The 17,982-nt window shown below is 38.7% G+C and overlaps 2 protein-coding genes across 2 annotated transcripts; one reads left to right on the top strand and one right to left on the bottom strand.

The window, feature by feature from the left end:
• The first annotated feature begins 4,636 nt into the window (after positions 1-4,636).
• Positions 4,637-13,379, top strand: nudt3b (nudix (nucleoside diphosphate linked moiety X)-type motif 3b). The gene is made up of 5 exons (XM_063911627.1): positions 4,637-4,919; positions 6,305-6,415; positions 9,172-9,216; positions 9,302-9,386; positions 9,659-13,379. The coding sequence occupies exons 1-5, from the start codon at positions 4,821-4,823 to the stop codon at positions 9,853-9,855; spliced, it is 537 nt and encodes a 178-aa protein (XP_063767697.1). The 5' UTR covers positions 4,637-4,820; the 3' UTR covers positions 9,856-13,379.
• Positions 13,380-14,098: 719 nt separating this feature from the next.
• rps10 (ribosomal protein S10) lies at positions 14,099-17,583 on the bottom strand. The gene is made up of 6 exons (XM_063911629.1): positions 17,475-17,583; positions 16,856-17,005; positions 15,991-16,165; positions 14,758-14,835; positions 14,360-14,415; positions 14,099-14,186 (listed from the first exon to the last, which is right to left on the bottom strand). Exons 2-6 carry the CDS (start codon positions 17,003-17,005, stop codon positions 14,145-14,147), a joined length of 501 nt encoding a protein of 166 aa, XP_063767699.1. The 5' UTR covers positions 17,475-17,583; the 3' UTR covers positions 14,099-14,144.
• Positions 17,584-17,982: the final 399 nt, after the last annotated feature.

The following is a 17,982-nucleotide window of genomic DNA, read 5'->3' as shown; positions in this document are numbered from 1 at the left end:
TGTTGCCAATATCTTTGCGGGCTTCGATTAAACCAACTTCAGCTTTGGCATAGCATTTGGCATAGTTGTGTGTCGGCTACATCTTCACAAGGGATTGCCATATTAAGAGATATAACATTAGGGCCAACTTTCCTCGCTTATTTACCTTTGGGAGTCTGGTTGTTACAGCTCTGTTTGACTGCTACTATCATAAAATAAAAAATCTCATCCAAAAAAACTCTCTCTAACAACCCTACCTGCTCCTAATAGAAACACTGTCTGGGTTGCACTAGCTATTTGTAACTCATGTTATATGTAAAGTCACTTCTAAGTTCTTTAGCTCATTTCAAAATAGTGACATTACATTTATTTTCAGCATTAAAATGTAGTAAATGTTTCAGTTAGTTAAGACTTTTCAAAATACTTAATGTGTAAATTGGTCTCTAGAGGATCAGTGAACTTGTTTACTTGTAGCATTGACACTCACTGACGCTGTAAGATAACTTTTGTAAAAAAAAAAGTGATTTAAAAAAAAAAAGCTTTATTTGATGGATATATTTTATGCATAGGCCTACATCCAGAAATATGTATGCCTTGGCTATAGCATAATGATTGCTCATTATGCCCTCCGACAGGCCACACTGTTCTCTGAACCTAAACTAATGTGCCTTTTAACTTAAACCGCCTTTGAATCCTACCCTCACCTAATAATAGAGCTGATACTCAGCGGGTAAATTAAATTAGCCAGCCCCACTGGCTTGATGTGTAGTTTTTTCTGAATGCCACGGCCTGCTCAGCTACTGTTTATTGAATTATTTAGCTCCACTCCTCTTACAAATAGCCACTCATTAGCAGCCACTATGATACCAGAAACGCTTCTGTACATTAATCATTTCCCCTTGACCTGTTTTACAAACCAAAAGTTGTAATATGAAGGTTGTAAGAATGCCGCAGAGTCTACCACTATCCTCTTTAACTGCATCCACACACCCAACAAGCCCTCTCAAGCAAACAGACACTCCAACAGACACACACAGGAGGCCACTTATTTGTTATCCCTACCATCCAATCTGAGAGCCACCATCACTGAGATCATTAGCTATCATGCTTTAGATGCATCAATGAATAAATCACATCAAGTCAGTTTTTTATCCAAAAATCATAGCATTTCCTAAGGAAGGATTTGCAATCTGATAAATAAAATATTATCCACAATGCAAATAGTAGAAACCAATCAAAATCTATAATCAAATACAACCCTTTAACAGCAGATAAAGGAAAACCAGATGGAGTTATACACTGACTCCAGAGGATGTCATAATTAAATGTAGTCCTTTATGACCAAAAATTTGCTTTAATATCAATGGTTTTATAAATAATTCACAAACATTCAAACAATACAGTGGCACACCTTTTCCAAACCTGCTCACTGAAAGAAGTGAGCGCCCTCTGTTGGCTGTGACAGACACTGTGTTTCTGCTCCTGCGTGTGAATGGTTCACCAGGGACTGACAAAAGAGAATGGGTTGCCTTAGCAACTGCAGATAGTAAAAGTGCAAGCTATTGAGCATGACCCTATACAGATATGTTTAATTGTGTAATGCCTGCTCTCATCCCCCGGAAAGAATAAAAGAGGCACCGGATGAAAGCCAGAGAGAATTTGTGAAACCCTTAGATGGATAAGGTATTATAGTTTACCTTTGTAGCATTAGTCTTTGTACTAAAACATAAAACCTAGATATACACCTAATAAGGTTTATTTTTCATCAGGTTGATACTTTGGTTGGATCTATATGTAGACTAAAAATAAAAGTGAAATGTATCCCCATTTATGTATCCTCACCACATGAAATCAATAACCAGAATACATTTGCAGTGAGTTTGAGAGCACATTTTTTGCTGCATGATTTTTTAATTTAACCAAACAGAACATGTGCCATTTTTTAAAGCACATTTCTTCTTTATTGTAGTAATTATGTTTACCTATATGTTAATGATGCATATTTACCGCTAGCCCAGGGTTACACGTCCACCTAATTTAAAAATATGTGCGTTCACTGTAATATACAATAATTTGTACGCAGCAACTACGCTCCACACAGGGGAGGTGGACAATTATGCAAACACCTGCAGAGCATAATGACGTCCAATACAGTATGTGTTTGGAACATAGTGTTAACCGCCTGTATTTTCATGTGTATGCCGGTTATGGTATGACTACTGACACCATCTGATTACTGATGTCTAAAAATATTAATAGTTTGTAATAAAGAATAAAATATATCTATATGCATACTGTTTGTCTTTTGAAAATATCTGGTAAAGGAGTACTGTTTAACGTTTGGGGGGACATGTTAAGAGGGGGGTAAGGAACTTTTGAGCATCACACATTTCATTTCATTTCATTTCATGACTTCTTGTGGATTCATTGTGTGTATATAGTGGATAAGCTGTACCCTCCTTGTTTGTGTCTTTTGTTATTTACTTGTTAAATTGTTACATTATTAAATGGTCTCTCTTACTATAGTGTATATATATATATATATATATATATATATATATATATATATATATACTATAATACTATATAATATAATCGTTTCACTTTTGCAGAACAATAGATGTTGTTTTTATATGAAAAGATAATTTATCCTTTTGAGATGATTATGAGATGCTGTGAGAGTAATTTACGTGAATAAGATAAGAAGAAATTGTATTGATCCCTGGTGGAAAAATGTGATTGCTGCAGCAGTAAAAGTATTGGTAGTTCAGTGGATAAAAAACAAAGAAGAGTATGAAAGAAGCATTAAAATGACATAAAACTAAATCAGTAATGAAGCTACCAGTAGAATACAGTAAACAATTAACTTCAAAAATTATTACGCTGACAATTTGTGGTGCATTTAAATTGGACTATAGAGCATTTTGATTTTTGATTTCAATAATAGTGCTGGTTGGCATCATGCCCGCACAACATCTCTGATGATACTCCCAGAAAACATTTTGATTGACACTGAGGATTTTGATCTACGTCTTCTCGTGAGCTGTCAATGCTGACTAAGTTTGGCGTGCATCTACATTTTTGTGACAAAGCTTTTCTTTAGTGCTTAAGAAACACTTCTCTGCAAAACTTCACTTTGGTTCTTGGTACTAAGCCAGTTTGTTTTTTGCCAGTGTTTATTTGTCTGACAGCCAAGATATCTAAAGCATAAAAACACAATTTTTATATTCTTTTTAATATGTGTGTTTGTGAGTGTGTGAAAAGGACACAAAGATAACGTTTCCTGGCAGCAGCTTCGGTGTATACTGTCTCTACCTTGTGAGTGAATGCTTCCATTAAAGAGAGACAGATGTTATTGTAAAAAATCAAATGATATAAGCCAAATTGTGAAACTGTTAATTATGCAAATACAATTGAAAGTGCTTTTGTCATTATCTAAATACATATAATTCAAATTTAATTGAACATTGCTTCATTTGAAAAGATACATTAATATTTATTTGTTATAATTATATTCTACTTTAATTTAAAGTTACACAAAAATGTTTGAAACAACACAATCTACTATTTGAGTAGTAAGTGTTTGGTTTTTGCTTGAAAAATGATTGATCTACACTTAGCTAGAAACTTTTACCAGAGACTAAATCCAACGGATTGGCAAAGCCTCAGCTTTTTCTTCTAACATAATGTCGACAGTAAAAACTCACCATACTTGTGGTATACTGAAAAAAAGAGCATGTATGTCCCTTACAGATTAATCAGCTACTTATTGTCTCAATTAATTGAAAATACTGATCAGTGTTGATTACATTGTGCCTTATTGAATTTTCTTTATTGTGTCTTTATTGTACTACCTTTAGTTTTAATATGCACAGCTATTTAGAACACATACTAAGTCAACAGAGGAACACATTCATATTGTCCTGTGTAAGAAAAACTACTGAAACCTTACATTGGGTATCAAATAGTTGCAGATAGGTGGTTGAGTACTAATTAATCACAGCATTTCTCTATGATGCACCTTGGGTATGGTTTGATTTCCAAATAAAACCTCAAACCTAATATACTATAAATGATAGGACATCATGAAGAATGTGGTGATCTGTATGCTGCTGTATTTTTTCTGTGCTGTGATTTTGTAAGGCTTCTACTTTGGATAGGTATCTTTTGTAAGAGAGTTTTGATCTCAATTGGACTTCCTGGTAACATAAAGGTTTTTAATAAATGTTTCTAACTGAGTTATATTACAACAGCGAACTCGACTGTAAGCTACGTTGCCAACTATTTAATTCATATTAAAAAATCAGTTTCGAGGCTCATGCTGGCGCTGTCCATTACCTGCAGTGCTGAAACGTATTAATCAAACCAGCACTACTCAACAATGTTGTACTTTTAACTGCACATTACATGGACGTTATATTTTAATTGCTCAAGCTCAGTTGGACAATTTTATTATAATTTGATGAACCTCAAACAAGTGTCCGTGACATGCTCGTTGGAGCCAAAAGTGCCAGTTTCCCCTCACCGGCTCGCTCCAGTCAGAGCGTGGTGTTGCGTTTCCCCCTCCCCTCTTTCCGTTGCTCCAATTCTTCAACGTTGGTTGCGTCGTTTTCTTACGTTCCCCGAGCTAATAAAGGGTATATTACGTCGTGGGCGTAGCGGATCCTTGTAATGGCGACTGTGCCGTAGATGTGCCTAGGTTTGTGAAAATGAAGCGAAGAAGAAGTTATTTCTTTTAAGTGAAACGCCGAGGTTCCCTGGAGGAGGACTTTGCGTCTACAACCATCGTCTCTATAAGTGGTAAACTTAGCTGTACTTTTGAACTTTAGTGCGCTTTTAAAATGATGAAGCTCAAGTCTAACCAAACCCGGACGTACGACGGTGATGGCTACAAGAAGCGGGCCGCCTGTCTGTGCTTCAGGAGCGAGACGGAAGAAGAGGTAAGTCCGGGGATGTCGCTGTCTGGAGGGCCAAGCTAACATTAGCAGCATTAGCTGCTTCCAGTAAATCTGTTCATTTACCAACACAGCTGTGGCTTTATGTCAGCCGCAACAAATGACTTATTTGTTTGTATAGCTCTGGAATTGTGATGTTGCTGTAGTGTATTAAACAATAGTGTTATGCTCGTACTTACCGAAGTGTTATGTAAGACTCTTTTGCTGTGCATACACCTACCCCGGGTTTTATACACAGCTAGTCCACCTGTTAGCTGTATGCTAATGCTAACGTTAGCTTGATAACTAGCCGTGTTGCTACAGTGGGCAGCCGGCTCTCGGCCAGCGACCACAGCCCACAGTGATGAGTAGTGACTACCATTATGAGACTAAGCTGGATATAAATCACTGCTCGGCTTTCTTAAGTGACAATCTAAGATCTGTATATGCTGGTGGCACACATGGCTTGTCGAGCTAAGTAACTGTTAGTGGTTACTGTGATAGCGTTAATGCAACTGGTATTGCTAGCCAAACATTGGATTGATATGTAGCTAGTAGCTGTGCCAGTTTAGCCACCGGTAGCAACACTCGGCTTTCTTACATCACAGTGTTTTTCACGTTGTTGAATTGATTGGAATTGCATGTTTTCTGATATGTGGATGGTCCACTCTACTCAGTGTCAAACTCGAAAACCTATGTCGGTGTAAAATAATTTCACCACTTTTAATGTGTCATTCTCTGTCTTCGTGATCCACGAAAACCTCTCAAAGAAGCCTTCACATGGTTATTTGAAATCAGAGGCGATTTTGGGAGTCTGATGTCCAGTCAACAACACACACAAAGAAGTCTTTGTAGTGGCAATAGTATTACCAGGGTTGGGGAGACTAATAGAGACTTAACTAATTCCTCATTCTCGTTAAAGTAGAGGCCATATATGTGAACTTGGGTTGTTGATTAGCCTACAGGAAGCACATCAGTTTGGCCCCTAGCTAAAAACTCTTTCCACAGTGTATCTACCAGATAGGCAGTCAGCCAAGCCTCAGATATTCTCAAAGTAGATTTGTTGACACCATGAAGTCACCAAAAAAGTAAACTCAGTGAGTCATACACTTGCTTTAGGGAATGTGTTGAGTTAACTGGTTTCAACTATATCCAGCCGGATAACTCTCCCTGGGTTACTTTTATTCATTTTCAGTGTCGTAGTTGTAAAATAGTTCTTGTAAAATGTTGGGGTTTGGCTCTTCCGTTTAGTACAAACACAGCACTCACTAAATATTATTTTTCAAGCAGCAAGAAGTGTAAAATGAACACACACTAATAAAAGCAAAATTAGCAATCAACATTGAGTTATTCGATAATGCCTGAATAGTTCTGTTCTGGATGCTTTGCAGGTGCTGCTGGTAAGCAGTAGTCGACATCCTGACAAGTGGATAGTTCCTGGAGGGGGAATGGAACCTGAGGAGGAGCCCAATGTTGCTGCTGCTCGAGAAGTGTGTGAAGAGGTTAGTTATTTAACTGTTTCTCACAATAGTTGTATCTAAATTAAGTCTATGTTGCATCTAATTTTCTTTCTTTGATAGTGTTCCTATATATACTGTGCTCAGGCCAACTTTATTTGATCCTTGTGTCTGAAACTTGAATGTGAAACATGCCTTTATAGACTTCCTAGAGTTCATAACCAGGAATATTGTTCCGGGAATTCACTCACCATTTCAGCTTGGAAACTTAGTTTGCGTGTAAGCACACAAGATGTATTGTATTTCAGTTCATCCTTTCTGTATTTAACACTGGGCCTAATATGTTGCACTCAAAGTCCATTTTGTCAGTGCAGTCATCCTGTTTGCATGGACAGAGAGACAGAGCCTAGCAACGTCTAAGCTGTATCATCGCATCGTGTTACAAAGCAGTGTTTATGTGTCAAAGGAGGTCATACTGAGATTGAACACTGGCTACCCAGTGGTTTTACGGCAGGACTGTCAAATCACATAAAGTAAAGCAAATAAAAGAAAAACAATCTGCTTTTTTTCTTGTTTCTTACAGACTGTTCTATTTTTGAAACAGCAGCCTTGTTACTGATGCAGTTTTAAGGGCACAATGCATCTAATATTGTTTGTGTGTGCTTTGGAAGATAGGTAGCAATTAGTCAACAGCTCTGACGCTCATTGGAAGTCAATAATATTGCTTAGACCTCATGTCCGTCCCTTTTTAATCATGTATCCCCTTGTGGCCAATTGTGCAAATCGCGTGGGCATTTTGATCAGAATGGCTGAAAGGGCAGAAGAAGACACAGAATCTCACTCAGCTTTTGACGTGTCACTGACCATATAAAGCCGATATCTCTTGTGTGAGATCCATCACACTGATAAATGGTGCCGATATCTTCCCTTTTCCTAGCTCTTGCTGTTTGGAATCTTGGGCTGATGCAGGACACTGCGGCCTGCCAACACATTTCCACAGGGTCAAAAGCAATGTCGCGTCAGAACTGATGTTTGTTAAAAGTGCTAAAAGGCCGCATTCAGAAAGTTGGTGGTGACTTTGAGTGGTACTCAATGCATCGCCATGTCTTGTGGCTTTCTAAGCTTCTTATTGGACGGTGGTGTAACAGGACATATCCTAATCCTGACAAGCTTATTCTGATGACCATATGAGCGGTGAGTGATTTGCTTATGCTTATTGGTTTGGAGCCTTGCCAGGGATGGCAGTAAAGACACCGCAGTTAATAAGGAGCAGGCCAAAGGTTGAAGAGAGTTTCTTTTTCCTTCTGACTGTTGGGGAACTTGGCGTATTCTCTGTAGTCATACGCTCTGCATCAAGAAGACTGTGGACTGTATTGCACAACTTGTAAAGCCTCAATGTTGTGCATCCTCTCCCAAAATGAAGCACAGCAGTTTTCAGTTACATGAACTATAGTTGGGAGATGTTTTCCATCTCAAACCAACAGGTTGACATTTGGCCTATTACTTAATCCCTGGCACATCGCTGTGGTTTCTAGTGGTGTGCTTGTTCTTTCTACACATGATCTTGCTAAAGGCCTGAAGAGTCCAACCCCAGAGTCCACCGCACAGTAAGTGCAGTCAACATTTATTTTTAGAATGAAACAGGAACCTGGAGAAGATGCTGCCAAGATGTCAGCAAGTGGCTGGGCTCTGTATCTAAACCTGACCTACGAGTATCCACCTCTGGGAGTAAAGATCTACCGTGGAGATTATTTTGCTTTCAGAATATGTAACAAGAAAAGGTAAGAGGAATGTTGTCCTCTCCTGACAAATGGTTGTGACATTGAGATGGCTTGGGTGTTTTGATTCAAAGAAAGAGTAGCAGCATCTGACAGCTAAGCAGTTGTTCTGTTGGTTGTTAGTGACCTTTATACACACTCTTTTATGGTACTCAAAACATCTTGTCGAGCAGCCCTCAGATTGTGACAGTAAGCGATAGCTGAACAGAGGTGTTTACAGCTGTTTGATTTAGAACTGCACCAATAACTGGAATTACATGATCTCTATTTTAGTCAAATACAAACATGTTTTACTCGTGTAATGCTTGACACTGCTGCTGGAAGAAAATCATTTCCCAATTTGGGGATAAATAAAGTATTTTTCTACTTATCTATCTAAAGAAAAAAAGCCTTTGCTCGGTCCTGCGTCTTTTCTTTTTTAGGCTTTTTACTGCTGGTTTGACATTGACGTCAGGTTTGGGAAACTGAGATTGTTGCATATTGGGCATATTCCCCATTTTCAAACATCTTCTTCAACCAAATTAATAAAAAAATAACTCCCAGATTATAACAGTAATGTTAGTTGACACCTGAATATAGTTGAAAAAAAAAACAAACAGTTCCTTGTGACTCTGAATGTCTGTGTCCAGAGCTTAGACTGTCAGTTTATTACCATCTTTATTAGTTACTGTTGCAACCAACTGTGAAATGAAGGAAGAAAGAATCAATACATGCAAGACATGACTTGAGGATTTGCTTAAATTAAGTCAGAGTGTTCTGGTATTACTCGGCGGATTTAGCAACAACCCAGGAATTAGACGGAATTAATTTTCCGAGGACAAACAATCTCCTGATGTAATGTAATCCACTGACACACAAACGGCTTCTGAATTACAATCTGAACCAACACTATAAAGTTTGAACATGCAGTGTTCATTGTCAGGCTAATAATATGATTATAAAGTTATGTTTTTAACCCTTTGCTGTAAAGTGTGGTGTTTATCTGCTAACTATTTTAATAGTCCTGCTTTTTTTTTTTTACAGGCCGGTGTAAAGGGGACTTTAGGGCGCTTAGTTGGAGTATTTGAGGTGAGGTTTGTTTACCCATGTCTTCGTTTTTGGTGAGATGGTCAAATGTCAACATGCTGTAAACACCATATTTTTTCCCCTACAGAACCAGGAGAGGAAACACAGGACCTACGTCTACGTTCTTATTGTAACAGAGCTGCTGGAGGACTGGGAGGACTCGGTCAATATTGGTAAATCGCCGCATTTGTTTACACGTCAAAAACGGGGATCATACGGACAAAGTTCTCAGTCACATGCTGTCTGTAGCTTTGCTCTCCCAGGCCTTAGTGATATTACAGTTCAGGGAGGGAGGGTTTATAACACGAGCTTTGTTTCTGCCCTTGTGATTTTCACTATCCAGTACTGATAATTAATCAATTCTTTGCATAATGAGTTCTATTTCTCTTTTGTGGTCTTCCACATGTTCTAACTTGTCCCACAATGGTGTTTTGTTTGTTTACAGGGAGGAAAAGGGAATGGTTTAAAATAGACGATGCCATACGAGTGTTGCAGTGTCACAAGCCTGTGCAGGCGACCTATTTCGAGGCTCTCCAGGAGAGTTGCCTGACCAGTAATGGAACGCCTTTGGTGACCACGATAGGCGGGGACCTCTCCCCTACCTACAGCATCAATCAGAGCTCCGTCTCGGGTATCAGATAACTAAAACCATAACTGTCACCTCTGGGAGCTTTCGCCACCACTTGCGCTCTTACTCGTGTCATTTTTCTCTTCTATTCCTCTCTCTCTTCTCTTCTGTCTCAATAACATGGTTTGCCTTGCCAACTCCTTTGTGCCAGCACTGTGGCACAGACTTGATGACAAGTGTCGGGTGAATAGTCTGAAACACTTTGTAAATGTAAATGTAATTTTTGAACCCGTTTTTTTTTTCTCTCTCTTTTTACTGAAAACTGCATGAAATGTCCCCTGATCCTCTTTCCTTGACGCGCCCTTAGCGTGGTGTTTATTGAATGCAAGAACTACTTTTTACTGTTGTAATGTAAAAGTGTATACGTAGTGCTTAAGCTGAAGGCTTTTGGTGGTCTTTTTAAAGTCTCCTCCATCTTTTCGGTTCTGTTTCTTTTGAATGAATGTGCCCATTAGTGTACTCCCTCCCCTGTGAATGAGGATAGGAAGTGTTGTCTGTATCTGAATGAGCAGAATTGTTGGAAGTGACTTGTTTTGCATGAGCACTGTTATGTTGTGTCTCGCTCGCTCGAGAGACCCGATGCTGACTGTAACGGACGTGTGGTAAGGTCTTTTTGGATTATCTTCATTTTGCTCCTTATCGTGGTTATCGGTGTCTCTTATTGGTAGGATTCGGCCCCTTGCTAGTTTTTGAATTTCAACTGTCATGTGTGTTTCTCTCATATTGGGGAAGCTAGCCAAGCACTACAGGTTTCACTCTCCAACAGAGCAAATACTGTAAAGAGAGAAAGAATGTCAACATACAATGTCAATGAACCACCTTCTCCTCAGTGTCTTTACCTCCTTTTAATCCCTTTTTGTTTTTTCTTTTTTTAAACCTCTTTCTTGGGAATGACTGAAGTCTTCCTCCACATAGTAGGAGGTTTAAAAAAATCATGGACTTGTAATTTCAAAAATGCAGCACATATCACTTAAGTTATTTAAACCCATTTCCATATTTTCTCCTCACATTCAGTTTGGTAAAAAGCAATTGTTTACACTGTCCGTAACAGCACAGGCGACTCATTATGGTCATGATTTCCCCTTTTTCTTTCCCTACCCTTTTTAGTATTTAATCTGCATCCCCAAAACACTCAAAACACCTGCTTGACATCTAAAGTAATGGAATCTATAATGCTGATGCAGAACAAACAAGCCTTGTACAGTTTGAGACCTCGTTTTTAACATGTAAAATGCTTTTGGATACTAGTTTTTGTTTTTATGTTTTTCTCTCTAACGTCTGGCAAAAGTCTCTTTAGCCGAGCTGCGTCACTCGATGTGGCCCGAGGCAGCCGGCTCAATACTGTGAAACTGGAGGCGCTGTAGATAGCATGTTAGAGGTTTTTATTGTAAATTGTTTATTTCTGTATAGATCAAAGGTGAGAGTACAAATGAGAAAACACCTCTTTCACATCTGTGAGTCTGACATTTCAATAGAGGCAGGAAAACTGAGTGAACTCATGGCTTTGGAGCTGGAATTTGTGTAGCTCAGAGTACATCTGAGGCTAAAAGACAAGTCATGTGGTTGTTTGTAAAAAGGAAGAGCCAATTTATAATTTAATTCTCTCAAAATCCTTGAATAGTTTGGACTAAAACAGATTTTTCACACTAAGGGAAAGCTGTTGTATGGCCAAGCTGAAGTCTGAGTATCCAAATCACTTCATAAATTTGAAGTAAAAAACAGTTACTCTGTTAACGGTTAAACTATCGCAGGTCAGTGTGTTATCTCATGCAGGGTTGACTGGGTCTTTCTCTAAACCTTTGACATGATGCTGTGGTTTTCTGCCCATATTTAAATCAATATTAGAGCTTATTTTGACAGCACAAGTCTGTAAACATCCACACATCCTTTTGTGGTAAACGTGTTGGTAGCATATATGGAGACATTTAACAATTCATTAGACTTTGTGTCTATCTGATAATCCAATTTTTACTCCTCTTTTAGCTCCATTTCCCACCACTGTCAACCAGCGATTACATTGTCTGCATTCAAATACTGCAGCAGTGATCAGGTTTTATAATGCAATGACTCATGGGAGCTGTTGCTTCAAGCAAAATAAACTAAATGGTTTAAAAAGAAGACATAATTTATTGATCCCAAGCGGGAACTAGATGTCCTCTACACTAAGCAGATTCATATTTTACATTGAATGTGGGCAGAAAACTCCAGTATCATGATTTAGTTAAGACACAGAAAATAAATCCTCCATGAGAAATATAGAGAATTGAAAACTAGTGGATCAAAAGCTAAGAAACAAGTGTCTCTTAGCAGGGATGGTGGTGCTGGTGTCTTATTCATGGGCTTTTTCTCAGTTGTGGGGGGGGCACCCTGTAAGCTTCTTTTTGGACCCTGAATGAAAACGCTTCCTGACTGACAGTATATTTGGGAAGAGTCTAAAGTGTCCTCACAGATGTAGACTTTGAACTGGGTTTATTGCTGTGCATCGGAAGGTGTGTTGTCCAAAGTCTTGCTTTATGAGGCCCTACCTGGCGCTGCATCAGAGTTCCTGTTTTCAGTCTTCATTGAAACGTGCAAACGGTTGTCAAGGGGATACACCTGTGTATGGCTGTTTTTAAAAAACATCTAATACCTTTCTCTGATTGATTGGCAATGATTGAATTTGCTCTTGGTGATTGGATGCGGGTGACAGGTACTGTCAAAATGAATGTGAGGAGGATGTCCACAGTAACAGCCAGTGACTCAACTATTAATGACCACTTGATCCATCAGTTTGTTTTTTAACCTGTTGTGCAATTCACAAGCTAATATCTGTATATAGGTGACACAGTAGGATCAGCCAGAGGATGCACCCTGGCTCCGGTCAATAATGATTAGGTTTTTTTTTTTACAATTCCCCTTCTTTCTCAAATTTCAAGCACTTCCTGTCATAATTAATGTGATTTGGGCCAGGGTTCAGGAGGACATCTATGAAGTACATGTCTCCATATAAGCACGTCGGAGTTAATGTGGTGTTTAATACATTACAATGGAGATTTCGATCACAATTGCCCCCTTTTGTGACATTTAAGCCTCTAAACATTTGGGAGGAAACAAGACGATTAGTAATTGAACAATTTGAGCTTAAGTTAAGTCACCTCCTCTTAATTTACCAAAGTTAACAGTTTGAAAATGTATTGCCCCATCTTGTGGCCAGAGCTAGAAATATTAAAAGCACATCACTGCAGCAGATTGTTATCAGTGTCCTTCAGCATTATGGTCAGATGGCTGTTTTCGTTACTGTATGAATAATCAGAAACGCTGTTTAAAGGGTTACCCTAAATACTATAAACTGAAATACAAAGTAAACACGCGTGCACCTGACCTCAGCCTTGAAATTACCTACTTGTAATTTTGTTTGTCCTCTCCAAGGTATACGTGTCACTGGAATTTTTCTTTTCCTCTCTTTTGTCATTTGGGACTGTGGAATAAAACCAGTGCGAGAAGACTGAAGATTGTAATATAAATGTGCCAACAAATAAACACCAGTATTTCACATTCAGGCTGGCTTCAATGCTTGTGTTCATTCCTTCACAAATCTGTATTGGGCTTGCACCATTTTTCAATCCTTACTGCTGTACATATAGTATTTATACGCTTTTGCAATGAAACACGACTTGTTTGACAGGAAATTATAAAATATGTGCACTGCTAAAACACTTGAGTTAATTTCCGTAGCTAATAAATGGTCTGCATCAAAATGTGACTTTAAAATTGTTGAAGCTTTGTTTAGAGGCCCCAGCTTTTTCCCAAAGGTAACACTGTTCATTTTAGGGAATGTCGATTATGAAAAGTGGAGACAAGTACATGAGTGCTAACCACAATGCAGACCAAGTAGCTATTCAGATTAAATGTGGATGCAGTTAAACAGTTCCAGAACAGAAGTATTGCATATTTCTGGAATTCTCTGAATCTGTCATTTAATCCTTAGTTTGCAGTTTGATAAGGAAAATTGTTCTTTTACAAAAACAACCAAAACAGTACTATCAGATTGAGTATGTACGATACAGACAGTAGCCAGATAAGTAAAACAAGCTTTTTAACAGCATGTACTCGGCATCCACTTACCACTTTCACATGAATTGATAAGTCCGCTTTCTTTGACTTGCCAACTAACTTTCCTCTGCATAAAACAAGGTCTGAATGTTTGGAAACCAGGTTTTCGGTTTTATAATCGTCACCTAGCACAGTTCGGATTAACACCAACAGTACTGACAGACGTTTTGTATTTTCATTTTCTTTATTGTACAGAAAGAGACGGTGGAAATTACTGAGGCTGCTGTCCTCTGCCGCGTCCGAAGCCACCTCTCTGCAAAAGGGAAAGTATGTTGTCAATACAAGAGTCAAACAAAAAACTGACAGAACTGCACTAAAACTAAATGAATCTTCCCATAACAGAACCGCATCTACATGCTGGCGTTTTGAGGGAGAAGCTATTATAGAAATTCCCAGAAAGGGTGCAAATGTGGCTGCAATACTTACGAACTGGAATTCTGTGGCAGCTCCTGCACCGGCCTCTGCCTTCTTGTCAGCACCAGCTGATGAAGTAATGAATAAAAAGTCAGCCAAAAAACATTTATTTATTTATATATCTTTAAAACATCTTAGCCAAAAGAATATAAGCAAAGCAACAATACTCAGCACATAATAGGTACATTAAGAGGAAGTAACCCTTTTAAAATGTTATCTTCATGAATATTGGTTTGAAATGTCACAGTAAATTGTCTTAAAAAATACGCCACTGATTTCAGTCTTAGAAATCAAGTGTTGAAGTTATAAAGAACTTGCTCAAGTCTCCATTTTTTCTTTCCCAACAGGCTTCAATTTCTGCTGCTCATTTTAAAGAATAACGCATGAAGAGTTGTTAGGAGTGTACTTACGGGGTGCAGCAGATCGCCTGTATGTATCTCTGTCAGCCTCCCCACGGTTAAGGCGGGCGGGCCTCTCTCCCTCCATTCCTGCAGAAATAAAAAAGGAAAATCAGATTAGATCCACTTCAGTTCTTGGATATTTTACTGAAGGATGAAATTCAGTCCACTTTAGATCATAGATGCCTGTTGTGAAGGCACAGCATTTATAAAATGTGGTCTCAGGGACTCCTTTATGAGCAGATTATTCATGACCAATTGAAAGCATAATCCAAGAATGGACTGTTCCAAGCAATCACAATTTTCTGCACTTAAACTCTAAAACTGAGGAACAACATTCGTGATAGCAGATGTATTAAGAGAAAATATTGCTCTGAAAATGGAATTACGCAACGAGGAAAATTCTCATTATAGGTGCAACATTCTGCCATTTAGAGACTTTTAGAGCAGTTTATGAAACAGAAATACGATACTCTTTGGTACGTCTGTCTGCTCTCGAGTTGATGCCTAACGCAAGTACAAAGCCAGGTATGTTAATAGAAATACAATGCTTGTTACGAACAGGGAGTGCCTTCAAATCCACAGTAAGTTATTTCAGCTAAAACATACAGAGAAATCCCCATCATCAGAACAGAAATTCCACATCAGTGAAGAGGCACAGTGATTTGGAATTTCAGGGCAGGCGCTCTGGGGATCCTCAAGGATTACCATTTCATGTTAGGATATCTTATTAATAATAATAATAATAATAATGTTCTGAATGTGTTGCTCACCAAAGTTCTTTTAAATAAAAGATTCAGGAGCTATTTGGCTTGCGATTTTCCCTATAAACCCAAGCCCCTCCTTCTCAATTAGTAATACATTAAATTGAAACTTGATTGGTGGCTGGATATGCATGTTAACAGGTCATATAAGGTTTAAAACTGTTGGAAAACGTCAGAGTTGCTGAACAGGGAGCCAGGGCCTTTCGACCGCACGATGTTAATCTCTCAGGAATGCCTCCACTCATCAGATTTACATTAACGACTTTTTGGGTTATTCAGCTTCCAAAATGTAGACGGCCTGTAGAATTTATTTAATACACTTTTAAAACGTAATTCTACAGACAAAATAATACAGTTTATTGCAATGATATTTGCTTTGTATTTCTATTTAAAGCTACAAATAGAAATCACGGCCAGTATTCTGCAATCCAATTTCGAAAAGACAGCAGAACTGAAAACAGCTTTCTTTCAGTGAGCTTACCCTTGGGCCTGGGCCTTGCGGTCTCAGGGCGAGTCTGGCGGCGCAGAGTGGCGGGCACGATCTCTGGGGGCAGGTGGAGGAAGTCTCTCAGGTACTGGATACCTTCGTTGGTGAGGTACCAGTAAAAATGACGCCAGGCAAATTGCTCCTTGACGTACCCACAGGACTTCAAGGACTGGAGGAAAAACACAAACCAAGTATGTTCAGGCAACTCCTCTACTGTTATGCTATGTTGTACACCAAGTTCATCCTTACAGGCAATGTTTCCTAAAGCCTTCTGTCATGCTCCTGCTTACATGTCTTTTCTCACAGCCCAACTGTTTCTAACAAATACCTTAGTTGAAATAACCTTATCAAGAACATTAAACATTTCCAGATGTACCCCTGATGTTTTAGCATACACCGAGTTCAGTTTGTTTTTGAAAATTCTAAACCAGTAAATTTTACTAAACCAAACCAGAAAGTGATGTAAAAAGATTGACAGTGGTTCTGTTGGCATTTAGAAATTCTCCAAAAGTCCAAAGAGAAAACATGTATGGACACATAAGAGGCACACAGGGAGCTAAAGTAGATCAATAAAGCCAGAGTCTTTAATATAAAACATGTTCATATGTCTGGATATTTGGATTTTACAATCTCCAACAGTTATGTTAGGGGCAAAGACCAAATTATCACTCAATACTAATACAGCCTCACGACACTGACAATTGAATGCAAGTGATACCCAGATGAGGCCTACACTTGTGACTTGGGCTCTACGATAAACTAACCACTGAGTGTTTACACAGCTCGAAGCAGACTATTCTTCACATAAAAACAAACTTTTACAACGTCAGTATTCAACCTCCATCACCCGGTTTCTCACCTGCATCGCTTTCATCACATGAAGGTTGGGCACGTTCTTGTCAGCAAGCTCCGGATGCTTGGGCAAGTGAACGTCTTTCTTAGCCACCATGACTCCCTCCTTGAAGAGGAGCTCATAGATAGCAATGCGATTCTTCTTGGGCATCAGCATCTGTTCAGAGGGACATATTTAAGCATCAGGATCCATACCCACACATTACAGACAGCGTGTAGGAACTTGCACTGTGATAGCATTTAAACTGGCTAGTACGTTAGCCACTTAGCTACATGCACAGATCGAGTGAAAAACAGCAGAAAGCCGACAAACAAACGCTTTATATAATCAATAAACTATGTTATTTAATGGTGTTCAAGTCACTATTCAAAAAATGCTATACATAATAACGTTGACTAAGACAGCCCGCGTTAACACAGAAAAATGGCAGCCGGTCGTGAACATCAGTCCTGGGTCACTTCCCAACTTCTAAGTCTAATATCCACCACTGTTTAGCGTTTAGCACTGAAATACGTTTAGGTATTATATTGTGACATTAACAACAATCGAATATCCAACATTACAGTTTTATGGAACATGAGATGTTTAAGATATATTTAGATTGCTGCGCCGGGTCTGTCTTTACCTTTCCACTTGATAGGGGACCGGAGCCGGAAGGACAGATGATCGTTGATCAGGAAGGTTTATCCTCTCAGAAGGGCCGGATAGAGGAGCGCCGCCCCCTGCTGCAGCGGAGGGGAACAGCAGTACTAATAGTTGAGTAGTGGCTGTATTTACTTAGATATCTATACAAATATTTATAGAACTATTATAAGGGTTTTACATTATTGTTTTCACGATGATGATAGTAATAATACTAATAATTGGTAAATCAAACAGTTTGCTGAAAACTGATAAAAAATAAGGGAAAAAAAGGTTACAGTTGTACTTAAAAAAAAATTATATATTTATATTGTTGTATGAAATTGGGAATAATAAGTGGTGAAACACAACTACTGTAAGAGTAGTCTTACATTTTACTCCACCTCCACTAATAACAATTTCGCTGGGAAAGTGCTACAACTTACTTGCTTGGTCCAAACAAAAGTAACACATCTTTACATTTCAGAAGCTTGAACCTGACCATGTTTAGA

Source organism: Eleginops maclovinus, chromosome 20 (genome assembly GCF_036324505.1).
Source record: "Eleginops maclovinus isolate JMC-PN-2008 ecotype Puerto Natales chromosome 20, JC_Emac_rtc_rv5, whole genome shotgun sequence".
Lineage (NCBI taxonomy): Eukaryota > Metazoa > Chordata > Actinopteri > Perciformes > Eleginopidae > Eleginops > Eleginops maclovinus.
The sequence above is the reverse complement of the archived record's forward strand: the minus strand, read 5'-3'. Positions and strand labels throughout refer to the sequence as shown.

Bases quoted from the DNA above. Each gene is read 5' to 3' on its own strand.
- nudt3b (XM_063911627.1), top strand. From the start codon at position 4,821: ATGATGAAGCTCAAGTCTAACCAAACCCGGACGTACGACGGTGATGGC. The intron at 6,416-9,171 runs GTTAGTTATTTA...TTTTTTTTACAG, and splicing joins CTCGAGAAGTGTGTGAAGAG to GCCGGTGTAAAGGGGACTTT. The intron at 9,387-9,658 runs GTAAATCGCCGC...GTTTGTTTACAG, and splicing joins GGAGGACTCGGTCAATATTG to GGAGGAAAAGGGAATGGTTT.
- rps10 (XM_063911629.1), bottom strand. From the start codon at position 17,005: ATGCTGATGCCCAAGAAGAATCGCATTGCTATCTATGAGCTCCTCTTC. The intron at 14,836-15,990 runs GTAAGCTCACTG...TTATTTCTGCAG, and splicing joins CGCAAGGCCCAGGCCCAAGG to GAATGGAGGGAGAGAGGCCC. The intron at 14,416-14,757 runs GTAAGTACACTC...TTACTTCATCAG, and splicing joins CAGGCGATCTGCTGCACCCC to CTGGTGCTGACAAGAAGGCA.